Consider the following 22,783-nt stretch of genomic DNA (forward strand, 5'->3'; position numbering starts at 1 on the left):
AAAGCCTGTTTATAAACACCAGACTTGAGAAAACGCTTGTTTTCGAAGTTGACGCTTTCATTGAAATCATGAAGGAAAAACCCAGTGGCGCCTTCAGTGATGTCCGACTTCAATGATTACCTCTCAAAACACCACAACTGACGTCACCACATGACCATTGCTGGAGAAATACGATACAGGAACACATTTACGCACTACTGGGCATCGATCACATCAGCAGTGTACAAAACGGGTTATTTTTCTGGCGCATTTCAAAATCACTAAACCCGCATCAGCAATGAAAACATATCTTATGTGGTACTGGCCAGACTGGACAAGCTGGTAAGGAAGGCCAGTAACGTGGTGGGAGTGGAGCTAGACCCTCTGGCGGTGGTGTCAGAGAGGAGAAGTCTAGCAAAGCTCCTCGCCATTACGGACAACACCTCCCACCCACTACACTCGGACCTGGCGGAGAGAATGAGCACGTTCAGTGGAAGGCTCAGACTCCCAAAATGTAACACGGAACGACACAGGAAGTCCTTCATACCGATTGTATAATTCATATGTTCCTTTTTGACTGTACTTGAATGTATAATAGACTGTTTTTATATTATTCACATGTGAATAATGCTGTATAATAGACTGTATTTATATTATTCACATGTGAATAATGCTGTATAATAGACTGTATTTATATTATTCACATATGAATAATGCTGTATAATAGACTGTATTTATGTTATTCACATGTGAATAATGCTGTATAATAAACTGTATTTATATTATTCACATGTGATGTATAATAGACTGTATTTATATTATTCACATGTGAATAATGCTGTATAATTGACTGTATTTATATTATTCACATATGAATAATGCTGTATAATAGACTGTATTTATGTTATTCACATGTGAATAATGCTGTATAATAAACTGTATTTATATTATTCACATGTGATGTATAATAGACTGTATTTATATTATTCACATGTGAATAATGCTGTATAATTGACTGTATTTATATTATTCACATATGAATAATGCTGTATAATAGACTGTATTTATATTGTTCACATGTGACTAATGCTCTATAATAGACTGTATTTATATTATTCACATGTGAATAATGCTGTATAATAGACTGTATTTATATTATTCACATGTGATGTATAATAGACTGTATTTATATTATTCACATGTGAATAATGCTGTATAATAGACTGTATTTAAATTATTCACATGTGAATAATGCTATATAATAGACTGTATTTATATTATTCACATGTGAATAATGCTGTATAATAGACTGTATATATGTTATTCACATGTGAATAATGCTGTATAATAGACTGTATTTATATTATTCACATGTGAATAATGCTGTATAATAGACCGTATTTATATTATTCACATGTGAATAATGCTGTATAATAGACTGTATTTATATTATTCACATGTGAATAATGCTGTATAATAGACTGTATTTATATTATTCACATGTGAATAATGCTATATAATAGACTGTATTTATATTATTCACATGTAAATAATGCTATATAATAGACTGTATTTATATTATTCACATGGGAATAATGCTATATAATAGACTGTATTTATATTATTCACATGTGAATAATGCTGTATAATAGACCGTATTTATATTATTCACATGTGAATAATGCTGTATAATAGACTGTATTTATGTTATTCACATGTGAATAATGCTGTATAATAGACTGTATTTATATTATTCACATGTGAATAATGCTATATAATAGACTGTATTTATATTATTCACATGTAAATAATGCTATATAATAGACTGTATTTATATTATTCACATGGGAATAATGCTATATAATAGACTGTATTTATATTATTCACATGTGAATAATGCTGTATAATAGACCGTATTTATATTATTCACATGTGAATAATCCTGTATAATAGACTGTATTTATGTTATTCACATGTGAATAATGCTGTATAATAGACTGTATTTATATTATTCACATGTGAATAATGCTGTATAATAGACTGTATTTATATTATTCACATGTGAATAATGCTGTATAATAGACTGTATTTATTTTATTCACATGTGAATAATGCTGTATAATAGACTGTATTTATATTATTCACATGTGAATAATGCTGTATAATAGACTGTATTTATATTATTCACATGTAAATAATGCTATATAATAGACTGTATTTATATTATTCGCATGTGAATAATGCTATATAATAGACTGTATTTATATTATTCACATGTGAATAATGCTGTATAATAGACTGTATTTATGTTATTCACATGTGAATAATGCTGTATAATAGACTATTTATATTATTCACATGTGAATAATGCTATAAATAGACTGTATTTATATTATTCACATGTGAATAATGCTGTATAATAGACTGTATTTATGTTATTCACATGTGAATAATGCTGTATAATAGACTGTATTTATATTATTCGCATGTGAATAATGCTGTATAATAGACTGTATTTATATTATTCACCTGTGAATAATGCTGTATAATAGACTGTATTTATGTTATTCACATGTGAATAATGCTGTATAATAGACTATTTATATTATTCACATGTGAATAATGCTATAAAATAGACTGTATTTATATTATTCACATGTGAATAATGCTGTATAATAGACTGTATTTATGTTATTCACATGTGAATAATGCTGTATAATAGACTGTATTTATATTATTCACATGTGAAAAATGCTGTATAATAGACTGTATTTATATTATTCACATGTCAATAATGCTGTATAATAGACTGTATTTATATCATTCACATGTAAAAAATACCTAAGTATTGTTTATTGTGAGCAAACTTTGGTGCTGAATTTCCCCCAGCGATCAATAAAGTACTTTCTATTCTATTCTATACTATTCTACTGTCAAAATTAAAATGGCAAAAAAAAACATATTAAACGTGAAAAAATAAAGAAATAAAATATTTGGACTCACAATTTGTAGCACCCATTCGACGCTGTATAAGCCAGTGGTACCGCTTGTAGTCGTTTGATTCGAGTGGAAAGGGCGGGCATTTCCCCATTTCATCGCCGACATCGTCTCACAAGATGTAGTTTCTCTTTATATATCCTTTTTGAAAATGGCCTTGCAAATATATATATCTGCCACTGTCACGGCTCGGGCTCGCGTCAGTGCGCATCCATCTGTGTGCTGCGCTGAGAGAGACCGGCGTCAGCGAGCAGCTGCAATCAATCGCCGGCAATCTACGCACCTGGCGCTAATGAGAGGTCCTGCCTTCAAGAGCCTGCTCAATCTGCTATCCGTCACCAGAACATAACCTTCTGTTGGCGTACACGCTCCGTTCCCGCATTGACGTTGCTGTGTTTCTCGTCATTCCTTGTTCCCCCCCCTGCTTACCGGACTACCTCTTGGATTTCGACCCCTCGCTTTGGACACGGACCTGTTGACGCCCCGCTTAGCCCCCCGACTTCCTGCTGGCCTCACGACCTCCGAGCTCTGCCTTGTCCTCCTGATCTTCCGCCTCTCACTCATCACTTCTGGTAAACACTCAGCAATTAATTCCTACACATAGTCTTACACCATACACCCCTTTTGGATTGTGTCACACTCCATTCCTTTGTTGTTTAATTAAATATATTGTTCATTATTTATTATATTATATTGTTTATATATGTAATAAATACATAGACCAATATTGCCCCCTCTTGGTTTTGTGCCGTCACAACTCCCTCCTGCAAACGTAACAGCCAATCAACGCTTCGTTCTCCTTCTTTGTGGGTCAACGCTTCCTGCTTCCTGCTCAGTTGCAACTTGTGAATGACAAGTGAGTATCCAATCACAGTCTCGCTAACGTCAGGCTACCCAGATAGGCTACTGTCAACAACTTGTGATCTGATTGGCTATCGCAACTGTCTATCAACTCTGTGTGTTGTCAAATTCATTCGCTAACGGTCCCGGTGAGAATCCAATCACAGAACGCGTAAATGTCACGTTCAACCGTAGGCCAGCTAGAAGGCCATACTGACAACAACTCGTGATCTGATTGGCTGTCGCAATTACTGTATCTATCAACTGTACGTACAGTGCACGGACGCCCGCATTGTTGATTTTGAAGGTTTTGGGGTGTGTAGAAAAAAATATCATAATACGACCCTGTGTAGGGGGCGTGGCCTGCGGGCCTGCCGCGGAACGGGGTGTGCAAGGACCGGCCTCAAAGACAGCGACAGGTGAGTAGATGGCCCAGGTGGGCCTTGTTATCTAATCACCTGTTGCCTTTATTAGCAGCAGCCGGAATGAGACATGGAGTTGGAGTTGGAGTTGGGAGCTGGAGAGAGAGCGAGAGCGACACGGCTAAACCAGACTGCTGAAAAGCAATTCCAGACTGTTGTGTTTAAATAAAAAAGACTGTATTCAAACTGTCTACCGGGCTCGCGGAGGATCTTTCGGACTCAGGAGAACCCTCATGGCAAGGACACCTTTTACAGACCCCTTTAAGATGTGCAGCAAAGCCTGTTTTTTTTCTTCCAACAAGTCATATATTTAACTCAAACTTTTTTTTTTCTTCCTGAATGTCACCACCAACCTTGCGAGGTTCCACTGGTATACCACCTGCTGGTATACGCCCCGCTTAGCCCCCCGACTTCCTGCTCGCCTCACGACCTCCGAGCTCTGGCTTGTCCTCCTGATCTTCCGCCTCTCACTCATCACTTCTGGTAAACACTCAGCAATTAATTCCTACACACAGTCTTACACCATACACCCCTTTTGGATTGTGTCACACTCTATTCCTTTGTTGTTTAATTAAATATATCCATCCATCCATTCATCTTCTTCCGCTTATCCGAGGTCGGGTCGCGGGGGCAGCAGCCTAAGCAGGGAAGCCCAGACTTCCCTCTCCCCAGCCACTTCGTCTAGCTCTTCCCGGGGGATCCCGAGGCGTTCCCAGGCCAGCCGGGAGACATAGTCTTCCCAACGTGTCCTGGGTCTTCCCCGTGGCCTCCTACCGGTCAGACGTGCCCTAAACACCTCCCTAGGGAGGCGTTCGGGTGGCATCCTGACCAGATGCCCGAACCACCTCATCTGGCTCCTCTCGATGTGGAGGAGCAGCGGCTTTACTTTGAGCTCCTCCCGGATGACAGAGCTTTCCACCCTATCTCTAAGGGAGAGACCCGCCACCCGGCGGAGGAAACTCATTTCGGCCGCTTGTACCCGTGATCTTGTCCTTTCGGTCATAACCCAAAGCTCATGACCATAGGTGAGGATGGGAACGTAGATCGACCGGTAAATTGAGAGCTTTGCCTTGCGGCTCAGCTCCTTCTTCACCACAACGGACCGATACAGCGCCCGCATTACTGAAGACGCCGCACCGATCCACCTGTCGATCTCACGAACCACTCTTCCCTCACTCGTGAACAAGACTCCGAGGTACTTGAACTCCTCCACTTGGGGCAAGATCTCCTCCCCAACCCGGAGATGGCACTCCACCCTTTTCCGGGCGAGAACCATGGACTCGGACTTGGAGGTGCTGATTCTCATCCCAGTCGCTTCACACTCAGCTGCGAACCGATCCAGTGAGAGCTGAAGATCCTGGCCAGATGAAGCAATCAGGACCACATCATCTGCAAAAAGCAGAGACCTAATCCCGCAGCCACCAAACCAGATCCCCTCAACGCCTTGACTGCGCCTAGAAATTCTGTCCATAAAAGTTATGAACAGAATCGGTGACAAAGGGCAGCCTTGGCGGAGTCCAACCCTCACTGGAAACGTGTCCGACTTACTGCCGGCAATGCGGACCAAGCTCTGACACTGATCATACAGGGAGCGGACCGCCACAATCAGACAGTCCGATACCCCATACTCTCTGAGCACTCCCCACAGGACTTCCCGAGGGACACGGTCGGATGCCTTTTCCAAGTCCACAAAGCACATGTAGACTGGTTGGGCAAACTCCCATGCACCCTCAAGGACCCTGCCGAGAGTATAGAGCTGGTCCACAGTTCCACGACCAGGACGAAAACCACACTGTTCCTCCTGAATCCGAGGTTCGACTATATAATTAAATATATTGTTCATTATTTATTATATTATATTGTATATATATGTAATAAATACATAGACCAATATTGCCCCCTCTTGGTTTTGTGCCGTCACAACTCCCTCCTGCAAACGTAACAGCCAATCAACGTTTCGTTCTCCTTCATAGCCGAGCTGACGATCGGCTATGTCGACGTCAGCTGTCCGCCACGAAGACGCTAATCTCGTTTATTTACCTAGCGCACGGCGCAGGCGAGCTTTAATCCTGACATGTTTGGACCACGGCGAGCATTCGTGCCAGGGAGAAAATCCTAAAAACGTCTCCGACAACACGTGAGTCAGAGCCGTCAAGTACGACTCCGGCGCATGAATATGCAAATTTGCGCGCCGCGTGACATAAGCGGTGGTTCTATACAGGCGCCTGTAAGAAAAGATCGGGTTCGTTTTGGGGAGTGAAAGGAGCCATTATCACCTGGAGAAAGTTTATGGGGAGAAATGTGAATGACTGCGGCCGCTTTTTGTCACCGGGTGAAATAGTCCATCACGAATTCGCTCCGTTGTAAACGCCGTGGCGCTCTGCTGGGAGGCTCTCCTTCAGAAAAGCATTAAATCTCTAATTAGCTTGCTTTTGAAGGGCGAGGTGGGCTGAAAACGACTGCACCCACCTCCTTGTGTGTGTGTGTGTGTGCCTTCAGAATATATCAGACTGAGTTATTACTCATCCTCTGCACTGGCCACCTTTCTTCAAATGGAAATCTACTCTTTTTTTTTTTTTTACGACACAGCCAGTCTCGCCAACTCACTGACGGATAAAAACCGGACACCACGTTGGCAAGGCTGCTACGCTTGTTGGTTGTTTATGTGAAAAAAAAAAGATTAATAGTGCCCGCAAACATTGAATGGACTCTCGTCTGTTGGGGACGGCGTCAACAAACCCGAGTGGCTGACTATCTAGACCGGGGATGTCCAAACTTTTTCCACTGAGGGCCGCACACTGAAAAATCAAAGCAAGCGGGGGCCATTTTGATATTTTTCATTTTAAAAACCAATACAATATATGTATAAAAAATATACATTTTGGCCTCCACTCAAGCTTGATCCTGGGGACACCAAAGGGTTTTGGTCAAAAAAACATTATTCAGTATTATTATTATTATTATTATTATTATTCAAGGCTTAAATCTCTAGATCAACATTAGGTCTATCTGTTAATATAACATTTTTAAAAATGTAAGTTGTATGTTCTTTTTGTCAAAGAAAAACAATGTTTTTATAGAAAAAACACAAAATATGCAATATTTTCACCCAATAACATTTTTAAAGGCCTACTGAAAGCCACTACTACCGACCACGCAGTCTGATAGTTTATATATCAATGATGAAATCTTAACATTGCAACACATGCCAATACGGCCGGGTTAACTTATAAACGGCAATTTTAAACTTCCCGCTAAACTTCCGGTTGAAAACGTCTACGTATGATGACGTATGCGCGTGACGTCAATGATTGAAACGGAAGTATTCAGACACATTGTATCCAATACAAAAAGCTCTGTTTTCATCTCATAATTCAACAGTATTCTGGACATCTGTGTTGGTGAATCTTTTGCAATTTGTTTAATGAACAATGGAGACTGCAAAGAAGAAAGTTGTAGGTGGGATCGGTGTATTAGCGACTGGCTGCAGCAACACAACCAGGAGGACTTTGATTTGGATAGCAGACGCGCTATCCGACGCTAGCCGCCGACCGCATTGATGATCGGGTGAAGTCCTTCGTCGCTCCGTCGATCGCTGGAACGCAGGTGAGCACGGGTGTTGATGAGCAGATGAGGGCTGGCTGGCGTAGGTGGATAGCTAATGTTTTTAGCATAGCTCTGTGAGGTCCCGTTGCTAAGTTAGCTTCAATGGCGTCGTTAGCAACAGCATTGTTAAGCTTCGCCAGGCTGGAAAGCATTAACCGTGTATTTACATGTCCAGGGTTTAATATATTGTTGATCTTCTGTCTATCCTTCCAGTCAGGGCTTTATTTATTTTGTTTCTAACTGCATTTGAGCCCGATGCTATCACATTAGCTCAGTAGCTAAAGAGCTTCGCCGATGTATTGTCGTGGAGATAAAAGTCACTGTGAATGTCCATTTCGCGTTCTTGACTCTCATTTTCAAGAGGATATAGTATCCGAGGTGGTTTAAAATACAAATCCGTGATCCACAATAGAAAAAGGAGAAAGTGTGGAATCCAATGAGCCAGCTTGTACCTAAGTTACGGTCAGAGCGAAAAAAGATACGTCCTGCACTGCACTCTAGTCCTTCACTCTCACATTCCTCATCCACAAATCTTTCATCCTCGCTCAAATTAATGGGGTAATCGTCGCTTTCTCGGTCCGAATCTCTCTCGCTGCATAGTAAACAATGGGAAAATGTGAGGAGTCCTTCCTCCGGTGACGTCACGCTACTTCCGGTATAGGCAAGGCTTTTTTTTATCAGCGACCAAAAGTTGTGACCTTTATCGTCGTTGTTCTCTACTAAATCCTTTCAGCAAAAATATGGCAATATCGCGAAATGATCAAGTATGACACATAGAATGGATCTGCTATCCCCGTTTAAATAAAAAAAATTCCTTTCAGTAGGCCTTTAAGTGGAATATTTCAGATTATATAATAATTGTAGCTTTAAAAAAGTAAATAAGTCATAACAACATTGATTTTAATTAATTATTATTTTTTGAGCAATGACACTTAAAAAAAAATCACACTAAAATTATTGGGGATCCAAAAGGGTCCTACTCATTAAAGTGTTAAAAAAAAGATATATATTTTTTTACTGTTTACTTTTAACACAATAATCTCGAGATCAACTTCAGATCTATCCGTCAATTATACATTTTATTATGGTTTATGTTTTTTGTTTGTTCGTTTTAAAACAAAAACTTATGGCAAACACAAAATATGCAACATTTTACCCAAAAAATATCTCAAAGTGGAATATTTAATGTGACATAATTGGAGCCTTGAATAGGTCAATAATTCATAATGTCATTGATTTTCATTCATTATTATTTTTTAAAGAAAGAAACAGCCTGCATGGCAGCTTGGTGTTATTAGAGTAAATAATGCAACATTTTCTTGTTACATTTCACCTGTTTGCTCTTTTATACCACTTTTTATGTTTTGTATTTTTTTAATCGTATTTTTAGAATGTGCCATGGGGCCGTTAAAAAATTCCCTGCGGGCCGCAAATGGCCCCCGGGCCGCACTTTGGACATCAATGATCTAGACCATGGGTGTCAAACTCTGGCCCGCGGCCCGCCGTGTAATTTCACTTGGCCCTTGAGGCGATATCAAATGAACACTAGAGCTGACCCGCCGATTATATACAGCGGCGGTGCCGCGGTAACACCGCATTCACCGCTAATTCTCATACTTGCAAACCCTCTCGGTAGACTCTCAAATTTCAGTGCCCCTCCCGAAAATCGTCACGTCTGCTTATCATCCAGTCCAACGAGTGCTGGCCCAGTCACATAATATGTGCGGCTTCTGCACGCACACACACATGTGTTTATGTTGTGTTACGGTGCGGATGTTCTCCCGAAATGTGTTTGTTCTTGTTTGGTGTGGGTTCACAGTGTGGCGCACATTTGTAACAGTGTTAAAGTTGTTTATACGGCCACCCTCAGTGTAACTTGTATCGCTGTTGATCAAGTATGATTGCATTCACGTGTGTGTGCGTACAGAAGCCGCACATATCTTGTGACTGGGCCGAGATATAATGACTGATGAACACCTTCGTTGGATAATGAAGGTTGCCTCAGCTCAAAGCCTGAGCCCCGACATTAATGAACTAGCATCCAAGAAAAGATGTCAGGTATCTGGCTTGGGCACATCAGATTAGATCAGTGTGTTGCAAACTGAGCAGTTTAAAGTCCTGAATGGTTGGTTTATTCATTGTTATTTTATTTTCACATTTATTAGCCTGTGGAAAAAGTTAATGTTGATATTTACCTCACAAGGCTGCAAATAGAAAAGAGGCATTACATTTTTATTTAAATTGTATTTGATATGCCATTGATATTTTTGAATTATTATTATTATTATTTGAAACTGGATTTTGCATGTCACTATAAAGTTATATAAGCCTTGCTTGTTCAATATTCAATGCAAAACTTGTTTGGGTCCCTATTAAAAGGTTCATTTGTTCAACCTTGGCCCGCGGCTTTGTTCAGTTTGAAATCTGTATTTGAGTTTGACACCCCTGCCTTAGGCTGTCAATCACGCGCACAAACTTAAATTATACAATAACATATGTATGTCATCCCTATTTAAAAAAATAAAAATAAAATAAATAATAATAATAAATTACCTGCAACTTATTGGCCAAGACAAATAGCTGAAGGGGGGAAATCAAACCCATCTGACTGTGTTGTGTTGTGCAGCAGTGCCTGATGAATAATTGACTGTTTCAAAGAGTGCTGCTCGTTTTTCGTATGTGGGTAACAACATTTAACGATGCATATATATTTCCGAATTGGTTCAACCGCCACCCGCCCGAATCTACTTAAAATAAAAAAATGTCGTCATGTCAACCGCCCGACCCGCGGTTTATCCGCGGACTCCGCGGTTGTGTCCGCAAACCGCGCATCTCTAATGTACGTTATGCTATGTAACGCTATGTTACACTGCGGTACATTACGCAACACTACGATACGCAACGCTATGTTACGCTATGTTACGCAACGCTACGTTACATAACGCTAAGTTACGTAACGCTAAGTTACGTAACGCTGAGTTACGCAACGCTACATTACGCAACGCTACGTTACGCCACGCTACGTTACGCCACGTTACGCCACGCCACGTTTTGTTACGCCACGCTTCGTTACGCCACGCTTTGTTACGCTATGTTACACTACATTAAACTATGTTGTGCAACAGTATCTTATGCTATGTTACGATACACTACGATATGTAATGTAGGTTAGGGAAGGTTACTCTACGTAACGTTACATCATGCAATATTATGTTATGTAACACTATGCTACGCTACGGTACAATACGCAACTCTACGTCACGCAACACTACGTCACGCAATGCTATGTTACGCTACGCTTTGTTACGCCACGCTATGCTACGCCTCTCTATTTTACGCCACGCTTTGTTACACTACACTTTGTTACGCTATGCTCTGTTACGCTACGCTCTGTTACGCTACACTATGTTACACCACGCTTTGTTATGCCACGCTTTATTACGTTTCGCTGTTACGCCACGCTTTGTTACGCTTCGCTCTGTTACGCCACACTTTGTTACAACACGCTTTGTTACACCACGCTATGTTACACCACGCTATTTTACGCCACGCTTTGCTACGCCACACATTGTTACGCCACACTTTGTTACACCACACTTTGTTACGCCACGCTTTATTACGCTACACTTTGTTACACCACGCTATGTTACACCACGCTTTGTTATGCCACGCTTTATTACGCTTCGCTCTGTTACGCCACGCTTTGTTACGCTTCGCTCTGTTACGCCACGCTTTGTTACGCTTCGCTCTGTTACGCCACGCTTTGTTACGCCACGCTTTGTTACGCCACGCTTTGTTACGCCACGCTTTGTTACGCTTTGCTCTGTTACGCCACGCTTTGTTACGCCACGCATTGTTACGCCACGCATTGTTACGCCACGCTTTGTTACGCCATGCTTTGTCACGCAACACTTTGTTACACTACGCTTTGTTACGCTACGTTACACTACATTAAACAATGTTGTGCAATGCTACGTTACGCTACACGCTACACAACGATACACTACACTAAACTACATTAAGCTACATGGCGTTACAAAACGTTATATTACATTAAAGTCACGCAATGTTACGCTGTGCTATGCTACAGTATGCTACGTAAACGCCCGCTACGTCAAGTTTGCTACCGTACATCCCGTTATACTATATCATGTATTGTTTAAAATATTATTTTGTGGTCAATTTATCTACAATTATCCACAAATTAAAATCAGAAATCGAAATATCGTACAATGATTTTAAAAACTGTCGGGTTAAGACTGGTCCTGTATTTACTTGCTATTAGGGCTGTGAATCTTTGGGTGTCCCACGATTCGATTCAATATCGATTCTTGGGGTCACGATTCGATTCAAAATCGATTTTTTTCGATTCAACGCGATTCTCGATTCAAAAACGATATTTTCCCGATTCAAAAATGATTCTATATTCATTCAATACATAGATTTCAGCAGGATCTACCCCAGTCTGCTGACATTTTTGTAAAAAGCTTTTATAATTGTAAAGGACAATGTTTTATCAACTGATTGCAATAATGTACATTTGTTTGAACTATTAAATGAACCAAAAATATGACTTATTTTATCTTTGTGAAAATGTTGGACACAGTGTGTTGTCAAGCTTATGGGATGCGATGCAAGTGTAAGCCACTGTGACACTATTATTTTTTTATAAATGTCTAATGAGGGATTTTTAATCACTGCTACGTTGAAATTGTAACTAATATTGATACTGTTGTTGATAATATTCATTTTTGTTTCACTACTTTTGGTTTGTTCTGTGTCGTGTTTGTGTCTCCTCTCAATTGCTCTGTTTATTGCAGTTCTGAGTGTTGCTGGGTCGGGTTTGGTTTTGGAATTGGGTTGCATTGTTATGGTATTGCTGTGTATTGTTTTGTTGGATTGATTAATTAAAGAATCGATTTTTTTCCCACACCCCTACTTGCTATAAAATCCACACCAAGATGTGTAGTATCAACCCCCCCACTACTAAATAATTGATCAACCACACTGGCAAGCAGTACTGTGAGGAAGTAAGAGTGATGTTTGTTAGTTGTGATGTTCCTGGAAGGATCACATTTGCTATTTAGCGAAGACGCAACAAGCCGACAAGAGTTTTCCATCAGCCCCGTTATCTTGTCGTCTCCCTACTGTCCAAAGAGCGCCTCGCTCTCAATGGCTTTGTTTTCATTTCGGCCCCGTGAAAATGATTCCTTTTCAAAACATGTCACACACCAAGAGAAAAAAGCCTAATGACATCTCGCTCGCTACATGGCTGATCAAACGCTAACAATGGCTGCAGGGAGCAGCGCACAGATCGTATGATGTCGCTCCCGAGCGGCGTGGGATTCAATTCAGCCTTTGACCAGACCCGACTACGGGAGGCGCCGAGCCAATAATATCTGTATGCCCCTAGACGGCAAAGGGAAGTGAAGGGAAGGCCGTCTTACCGGAATCTTCTGTGCAGTCATTCTTAAATCGACACAAATGGCCTCACAGAGCGCCAGAGCATAAACGCAATAGGCAATTTGTTTCTTTTAGCGTGCCCGTTGGGAAATCACTGCTGGGGATGTAAGCGCAGATGTCAACGTCTTAATCTTTCAACAAAACAGGGTGTAGAGGTAGCCCTCTAGTGGGTTCTTCAGACCACCACACACTGCCAGGAATTCAGGGTATATAACTGTTGGATTTTGTTCTCACAAGGTGCGAGACTTTTGCTTTCCAGCAGCGCCTCCAACGCCAACTACTCGTCTCACCACGGCTGCTGCTAATGAAGGCGACAGGTGATTAGATAACCTACGCGCCTGTCGCTGTCTTCGAGGCCGGTCCTGGCACACCCTGTTCCGCGGCAGGCCCGCGGGCCACGCCCCCCTCCACACAGGGTTGTTAAATAAGTAGCATGCTTTCCAAAACCAGAAATGTACTGTAGTACCTCCCCAGACCCCAACTGTACCAAATATTACCCACTTGTATCATAACATGCAATACACCCGTCACATTTAAGCAATTATAGCAGAGCAGGGCAAATACACTAAATTGCCAAAAGTATTTGGCCACCTGCCTTGACTCACATATGAACTTGAAGTGCCATCCCATTCCTAACCCATAGGGTTCAATATGATGCCGTTCCACCTTTTGCGGCTATTACAGCTTCAACTCTTCTGGGAAGGCTGTCCACAAGGTTTAATTAAAATGAAAGTGTAATTGATCAGATGTTTAAAAAATAATCACTTGACAGCATTATTTTTCTATAATATTGTTTCTTGAGGAGAAGAGATGACATTCTCGCTGAAACCTGAGGGCTGTGCTCACTTTTACAGACACTGCTTCTATTTATCATTTATGTGTCTGTATCGCTATTTCTCACCACGCAGGGAAACCTAGAAAATGTGATAGTATTGCTTGGTAGTACTCATAAATACAATCTTTATAATGCAGCAGCAGAACGACGTGTCCCAGCCGAAAAGGACAAACATGATGCAATGATGTAGTCCACCCACTCAGGCCTGCAGCTAATGAGTAACTGGACAATAAGTATGGTGCGTATGTGTGTGTGTGTGTGTGTGTGTGTGTGTGTGTGCGTATGTGTGAGCGTGCGTGTGTCCAATACAAGAAATAGATGCAAACAAAAGCAAAAAGGAGCAAATAAAAACTTAAATTGACATAAAAAGGGCAACAATAGCACCTCTGCTGGTGATTTACTATTTACTATTTTTTATTTTAAATTTTACTCTGTTACTATTTTTTCAATTTACTATTTTATTATTTAACTGCGTAACTATTTGATTGGTTCACTATTTTATTAATGTATTATTTAATGTTACGGTTAGTATTTTAATATTTACTATTAATTTGTGGTTTCATTGTTTTACTATGTTACTCTTTTATCACATAGTTTTACAATTTTTTTGCTGTTACATTTTTATTATTTTACAATGTAATTATTTTATTGGTTTACTATTTCATTAATGTATTATTTAATTTTATGGTTACTATTTTAATATTTTACTGTTCCTTTTTTATTTTTTTTCTATATTAATATGTTACTATTTTTTAATCAATATTTTATCGTTGTACAGTCACTATTTTATTATTTTACTATGTTAATATTTTATTATTTTACTGTAACTATTTTATTAATTTACTATTTTATTATTTTACTGTCATTATTGATTATTTGCCCACTTCAACGACCACACCAACAGTGTGAGTGAGTGTGTGTGTGTGTGTGTGTGTGTGTGTGTGTGTGTGCGTGCGTGCGTGCGTGCGTGCGTGCGTGCGTGCGCAAACAAAAGCAAAAAGGAGCAAATAAAAACTTAAATTGACATAAAAAGGGCAACAATAGCACCTCTGCTGGTGATTTACTATTTACTATTTTTTATTTTAAATTTTACTCTGTTACTATTTTTTCAATTTACTATTTTATTATTTAACTGTGTAGCTATTTGATTGGTTTACTATTTTATTAATGTATTATTTAATGTTACGGTTAGTATTTTAATATTTTACTATTAATTTGTGGTTTCATTGTTTTACTATGTTACTCTTTTATCACATAGTTTTACAATTTTTTTGCTGTTACATTTTTATTATTTTACAATGTAATTATTTTATTGGTTTACTATTTCATTAATGTATTATTTAATTTTATGGTTACTATTTTAATATTTGACTGTTCCTTTTTTATTTTTTTTCTAATTTACTATGTTACTATTTTTTTTAATCAATATTTTATCGTTGTACAGTCACTATTTTATTATTTTACTATGTTACTATTTTATTATTTTACTGCAACTATTTTATTAATTTACTATTTTATTATTTTACCGTCATTATTGATTATTTGCCCACTTCGACGACCACACCAACAGTGTGAGTGAGTGTGTGTGTGTGTGTGTGTGTGTGTGTGTGTGTGTGTGTGTGTGCGTGTGTGCGTGCGTGCGTGCGCAAACAAAACTGCATTTAGTATTTGATTATTTTACAGTTACTCATTTAAAATGTTACTATGTTACAATTTTTTCAATTTACTATTTTATTATTTAACTGTGTAACTATTTTATTGGTTTACTACTTTATTTTGTCTGTTCGTTAATTAGTAACATATCTCAAAAAAATTAAGGGCGGATACTGATAACATTTTTAAGAATTGTCGTAAATGGGAAAAGGAACACGGGATTGGGCTTTGTGCAGCCCTTTGAGACACTTGTGATTAAGGGCTATAGAAATAAACTTTGATTGATTGATGTATTGATTGATTGATTGAATCCGGATCTATTTTAATAAGTTACCTTACGTTTACATTACGAGGCTGAATTTATCTACGTGCGTGTATGCTAGTGGCCCACCTCCACACACAGACACAAAGAGAGTGGATGACTGGCAAGCTGGTTCACACTGTTTATTTCATCCCGCTCGACGCAAAGAGTGAACCCTCTTGTGGCCTGATTGGAAGCGACAGTCAAACAAAACAAACACACAAGGACTTTGCAATGTCATGTATTGTTCCTCGTTTGTTTGTTAACGACACAAGTAGTCCGCTCAATGCAAAGAGTGAACCCTCTTGTGGCCTGATTGGACGCGACAGTCAAGCAGAACAAACACACACGGACTTAACAATGTCATGTATTTATCCTTTTTGTTTACGTTTGTTTACATCACGAGGTTGAACTTATCTGTCTGTGTGTGTGTGTAAGATAGTAGCCTCACCTCCACCCACAGACACAAAGCGAGTGGATGGCTGACAAGAGGGTTCACTCTGTTTATTTCATCCCGCTCGACGCAAAGACTGAACCCTCTTGTCGCCTGATTGGAAGCGGCAGTCAAACAAAACAAACACACAAGGACTTTGCAGTACTAGTATTGTTCCTCGTTTGTTTGTTAACGACACAAGCAGTCCGCTCAATGCAAAGAGTGAACCCTCTCGCGGCATGTTTGGACGCGACAGGCAAACAGAACAAACACACACGGACTTAACAATGTCATGTATTTATCCTTTTTTGTTTACGTTTGTTTGCGTCACCAGGTTGAACTTATCTGTCTGTGTGCGTAAGATAGTAGCCTCACCTCCACCCACAGACACAAAGAGAGTGGATGGCTGACAAGAGGGTTCACTCTGTTTATTTCATCCCGCTCGACGCAAAGAGTGAACCATCTTGTCGCCTGATTGGAAGCAACAGTCAAACAAAACAAACACACAAGGACTTGCCAATGTCATGTATGTTTACTTGTTTGTTTGTTAACGACACAAATGCAAAGAGTGAACCCTCTTGCAGCATGTTTGGACGAGGCAGGCAAGCAGAACAAACACACACGGACTTAACAATGTCATGTATTTATCCTTTTTTGTTTACGTTTGTTTATCTCACGAGGGCGTCCGTGTGCGTACGCTAGTAGCCCCGCCTCCACCCACAGACACAAAGAGTGTGGATGGCTGACAAGAGGGTTCACTCTATTTATATAATTCCGCTCAATGCAAAGAGTGAATCCTATAGTAGCTTGTTTGGAAGCGACAGGTAAACAAAACAAAAACACACGGAATTAACAATGTCATGTATTTATCTGTGTTTGTTTGTTTATTAGTAAATGTATAAATGTATAAAATTACGGGCGGATTTTTGCTAAAACTCGGGAAATGTCACAAATGGGATAAAGAACCGGGGATTGGATTTCGTGGCTGACCCGGATTAACTCTACACAGTTACCTTACGTTTACGTCGCCAGGTTGAACTTGTCCGTTTGTGTGCGTACGCTAGTAGCCCCGCCTCCACCCACAGACACAAAGAGAGTGGATGACTGACAAGATGGTTCACTCTGTTTATTTCACCCCGCTCGATGCAAAAATGTAGCCTGTTTGGAAGCGACACACAAAGAAAACAAACACACAAGGACTTTGCAATGTCGTGTGTTTATCCTTGTTTGTTTGTTAACGACTTAAGTGTTCAAGTTAAGGGCAGATTTTTTTGGAAGAAAGTCAGGAAATGTGACAAATGGGCTGAGGAACGAGGAATTCAGGAGGTTTTTAAAGGATTCTTTACTATTGACAGAAAGGGCCTGGCGGAGGTTTGCGCTCTTTGAGTGCTTTTCTAGTTAACAATGAAGGTTTCCGTCCCTCCATAGCAGGGGTGTCAAACTCAAATACAGAGTGGGCCACAATGTCAAACTGAACAAAGCCGCGGGCCAAGGTTGAACAAATTGACCCAAACTAGTTTTGCATTGAATATTGAACAAGCAAGGCTTATATAACTTTATAGTGACATGCAAAATCGAGTTTCAAATAATAATAATAATAATAATAATTAAAAATATCAATGGCATATCAAATACAATTTAAATAAAAATGGAATGCCTCTTTTCTACTTGCAGCCTTCTGAGGTAAATATCAACATTAACTTTTTCCACAGGCTAATACATTGGAAAATAAAATAACAATGAATAAAACAACCATTCAGGACTTTAAACTGCTCAGTTTGCAACACACTGATCTAATCTGATGTGCCCAAGCCAGATACCTGACATCTTTTCTTGGATGCTAGTTCATTAATGTCGGGGCTCAGGCTTTGAGCTGAGGCAACCTTCATTATCCAACGAAAGTGTTCATCAGTCATTATATCTCATAGTCCGCCGGGACCACAGTCTTGGGGGCGTGCCTTAAAACACTGGCTTTAACGTCCTCTACGAGCTGTCGTCACGTCCGCTTTTCATCCATTCTAACAACGTGCCAGCCCAGTCACAAGATATGTGCGGCGTCTGTATGCACAAACATGTGAATGCAACGCATACATAATCATCAGCGATACAGGTCACACTGAGGGTAGCCGTATAAACAACTTTTACACTGTTAAAATATGCGCCACACTGTGTGAACCCACACCAAACAAGAATGACAAACACATTTCGGGAGAACATCCGCACCGTAACACAACATAAACACAACAGAACAAATACCCAGAACCCTTTGCAGCACTAACTCTTCCGGGATGCTACAATATACACCCCCGCTACCACCAAACCCACCCCCCCCCTCCTCACACCTCCACAGTAAGTCTTTGCTGTCGTCCAGCATTCTGTTTTTGTTGATTTTGTAGCCAGTTCAGTTTTAGTTTCGTTCTGCATAGCCTTCCCTAAGCTTCAATGCCTTTTCTTAGGGACACCCACCTTTTGTTTATTTTTGGTTTAAGCCTTAGATACCTTTTTACCTGCACCCTGCCACCCGCTGTTTCCGACATTTACAATGCAATTAGCTACCGGTTGCCACCTACTGGTATGGAAGAGTATAACACAGTTACTCCACCGAGCTCTAGACAGCACCGACACTCAACAACAACACATCATTTGCAGACTAAAATTACTGGTTTGCAAAAAATATTTTTAATCCAAATAGGTGAAATTAGATAGTCTCCCCCGGCACACCAGACTGTATCTCACGGTACAGTGGTTGAATAACTAGACAAGGTGGGTGCACTGGACTACAAGACTAGTCATTATGTATTTTAGAATAACTTCAAAAGCGTAAGGGTACAACAACATTTTTACAGTGACAAATGACAGTGCTATTTTCATGTTGGCAGTGACAAGGGGACAACTTCACACGGGTTAAAAAAACCAAACATTTCTTAGAAAATGCTCACCCAGAGATGAGAAAAGCCGCTCTTTAGGGCCTGTCAGCTATATATGGTGTCGGATAAAAGCCATTTCACGTGTTTCTCCCTCTGAATGTTGTGTATTTGCATAATTGTCACATGCAAAATTGTTGTGACGAGCTTATGCACAAAACGCGCCGCCCAGGCGAGACTAAAAAAAGAGCATCTGGTGCGTTACAAAGGATTCTCCTCACCTTGCATGCCGGTGGGGCCGAAGCCTTGGCGGGTGAGGAAGATGGCGTGGTCGTGGTGCTCGGCGTGGTCCACGTCGCCCTTCTGCTGGCTGAACGCCCAGCGGCACACGTTCTCCAGACTACGGGACGGGTTTCCTCTCTCGATGAGGCTGATGGACTGGCGGGGGAAGACGGAATCGAATATTATACTTGTTGTGATTGTTGAGGCCTCAAGCTGCTGTGGGTCTGAATGTGGTTTTTTGGAAACATCTACTGGCCAATAGGATTCACTAGATCAAGGCCATGACGCAGTGCCGACACGTTTGTTACTGGATACTTTCTAATACTCTTGAAGACGTTGTATGTGTAAGTATTAATAATACTAATAATGGATTACATCTATATAGCACTTTTCTATCGACTAGATACATACATACATATATATATATATATATATTTACATACATATATATGTGTATGTATGTATATATATATATATATATACACTACCGTTCAAAAGTTTGGGTTCACATTGAAATGTCCTTTTTTTTTAAGGAAAAGCACTGTACTTTTCAATGAAGATAACTTTAAACTAGTCTTAACTTTAAAGAAATACACTCTATACATTGCTAATGTGGTAAATGACTATTCTAGCTGCAAATGTCTGGTTTTTGCTGCAATATCTACATAGGTGGATAGAGGCCCATTTCCAGCAACTATCACTCCAGTGTTCTAATGGTACAATGTGTTTGCTCATTGGCTCAGAAGGCTAATTGATGATTAGAAAACCCTTGTGCAATCATGTTCACACATCTGAAAACAGTTTAGCTCGTTACAGAAGCTACAAAACTGACCTTCCTTTGAGCAGATTGAGTTTCTGGAGCATCACATTTGTGGGGTCAATTAAACGCTCAAAATGGCGAGAAAAAGAGAACTTTCATCTGAAACTCGACAGTCTATTCTTGTTCTTAGAAATGAAGGCTATTCCACAAAATTGTTTGGGTGACCCCAAACTTTTGAACGGTAGTGTATATATATATATATATATATATATATATATATATATATATATATATATATATATATATATATATATATATATATATATATATATATATATATATATATATATATATATATTCCTCACGCACTAATTGACTGAAAGAGCACGCTTGACGATGATGTCATGTTATCTACGGTAAAATGCATTTTTAGACAATATGATTTGCCTAAGCGGCTAGGAGACACCGAGAGTAACAAGCGGTAGAAAATGGATCAGAAAGGACAGATTTTGAAGAAAAAATATTAAAAATGTATTTTTTTTTTTTTTTTACTTGGGACTTCCCGCGGGCCGTAGTTTGGGGACCCCTGCCTTAGAGACATATAACTTTGTATGTGACACAAGCTAACTATTATCATGCTCACGTTAGCTCGCGAGCATGCTAACATTAGCGTGCTAACTTTTTGAGGTAGTTTTGCAACCGTTCACCCCAGAGTCATATACAGTAACTTGGTATGTGACAATTGTTCACTGTTGGCATTGCAAACGATCGCAGGCTAGCAAGCTAACTTAAGCATGCTAACTTTTTAATGTAATTTTACACTTTAGTTTCTATTTCCGTAGCCGTACACCTTAGATGTACGCAGTGGTTCTTAACCTGGGTTCGATCGAACCCTAGGGGTTCGGTGAGTCGGCCTCAAGGGTTCGACGGAGCCTCCGCCGTGGAGGTCAAGACACACCCGACTCATCGTGTAAATAAAAACTTCTCCCTATCGGCGTATTATGGATACCCCCAAACAATGTTCCCTTTAATTTTCCATCTGATTTGCAGGTTTATTTTTTCACTAAAGAAGGGTTCGGTGAATGCGCAGATGAAACTGGTGGGGTTCGGTACCTCCAACAAGGTTAAGAACCACTGCCTTAGAGTCATATAACTTAGTAAAAACCCCGTTTCCATATGAGTTGGGAAATTGTGTTAGATGTAAATATAAACGGAATACAATGATTTGCAAATCCTTTTCAACCCATATTCAGTTGAATGCACTACAAAGACAACATATTTGATGTTCAAACTCATACACTTTATTTTTTTTGCAAATAATAATCCACTTAGAATTTCATGGCTGCAACACGTGCCAAAGTAGTTGGGAAAGGGCATGTTCACCACTGTGTTACATGGCCTTTCCTTTTAACAACACTCAGTAAAGGTTTGGGAAGTGAGGAGACACATTTTTGAAGCTTCTCAGGTGGAATTCTTTCCCATTCTTGCTTGATGTACAGCTTAAGTTGTTCAACAGTCCGGGGGTCTCCCTTGTGCTATTTTAGGCTTCATAATGCGCCACACATTTTCAATGGGAGACAGGTCTGGACTACAGGCAGGCCAGTCTAGTACCCGCACTCTTTTACTATGAAGCCACGTTGATGTAACACGTGGCTTGGCATTGTCTTGCTGAAATAAGCAGGGGCGTCCATGGTAACATTGCTTGGATGGCAACATATGTTGCTCTAAAACCTGTATGTACCTTTCAGCATTAATGGCGCCTTCACAGACGTGTAAATTACCCATGTCTTGGGCACTAATACACCCCCATACCATCACAGACATTGGCTTTTCAACTTTGCGCCTATAACAATCCGGATGGTTCTTTTCCTCTTTGGTCCGGAGGACACAACGTCCACAGTTTCCAAAAACAATTTGAAATGTGGACTCATCAGACCACAGAACACTTTTCCACTTTGTATCAGTCCATCTTAGATGAGCTCAGGCCCAGCGAATCCGACGGCGTTTCTGGGTGTTGTTGATCAACGGTTTTCGCCTTGCATAGGAGAGTTTTAACTTGCACTTACAGATGTAGCGACCAACTGTAGTTACTGACAGTGGGTTTCTGAAGTGTTCCTGAGCCCATGTGGTGATATCCTTTACACACTGATGTCGCTTGTTGATGCAGTACAGCCTGAGGGATGGAAGGTCACGGGCTTAGCTGCTTACGTGCAGTGATTTCTCCAGATTCTCTGAACCCTTTGATGATATTACGGAGCGTAGATGGTGAAATCCCTAAATTCCTTGCAATAGCTGGTTGAGAAAGGTTTTTCTTAAACTGTTCAACAATTTGCTCAGGCATTTGTTGA

At 40.0% G+C, this 22,783-nt stretch overlaps 1 protein-coding gene across 1 annotated transcript in view; it reads right to left on the bottom strand.

Moving 5' to 3' along the window:
- The window catches only part of adamts3 (ADAM metallopeptidase with thrombospondin type 1 motif, 3), a 452,399-nt gene that overhangs the window by 321,990 nt on the left and 107,626 nt on the right, over nucleotides 1-22,783 (bottom strand). The window contains exon 5 of the mRNA XM_062024353.1: nucleotides 19,675-19,831. Within this exon, the coding sequence (XP_061880337.1) occupies nucleotides 19,675-19,831 (157 nt within the window). The remainder of the gene's footprint in view (nucleotides 1-19,674; nucleotides 19,832-22,783) is intronic.

This window comes from Entelurus aequoreus, linkage group LG17 (assembly GCF_033978785.1).
Source record: "Entelurus aequoreus isolate RoL-2023_Sb linkage group LG17, RoL_Eaeq_v1.1, whole genome shotgun sequence".
Lineage (NCBI taxonomy): Eukaryota > Metazoa > Chordata > Actinopteri > Syngnathiformes > Syngnathidae > Entelurus > Entelurus aequoreus.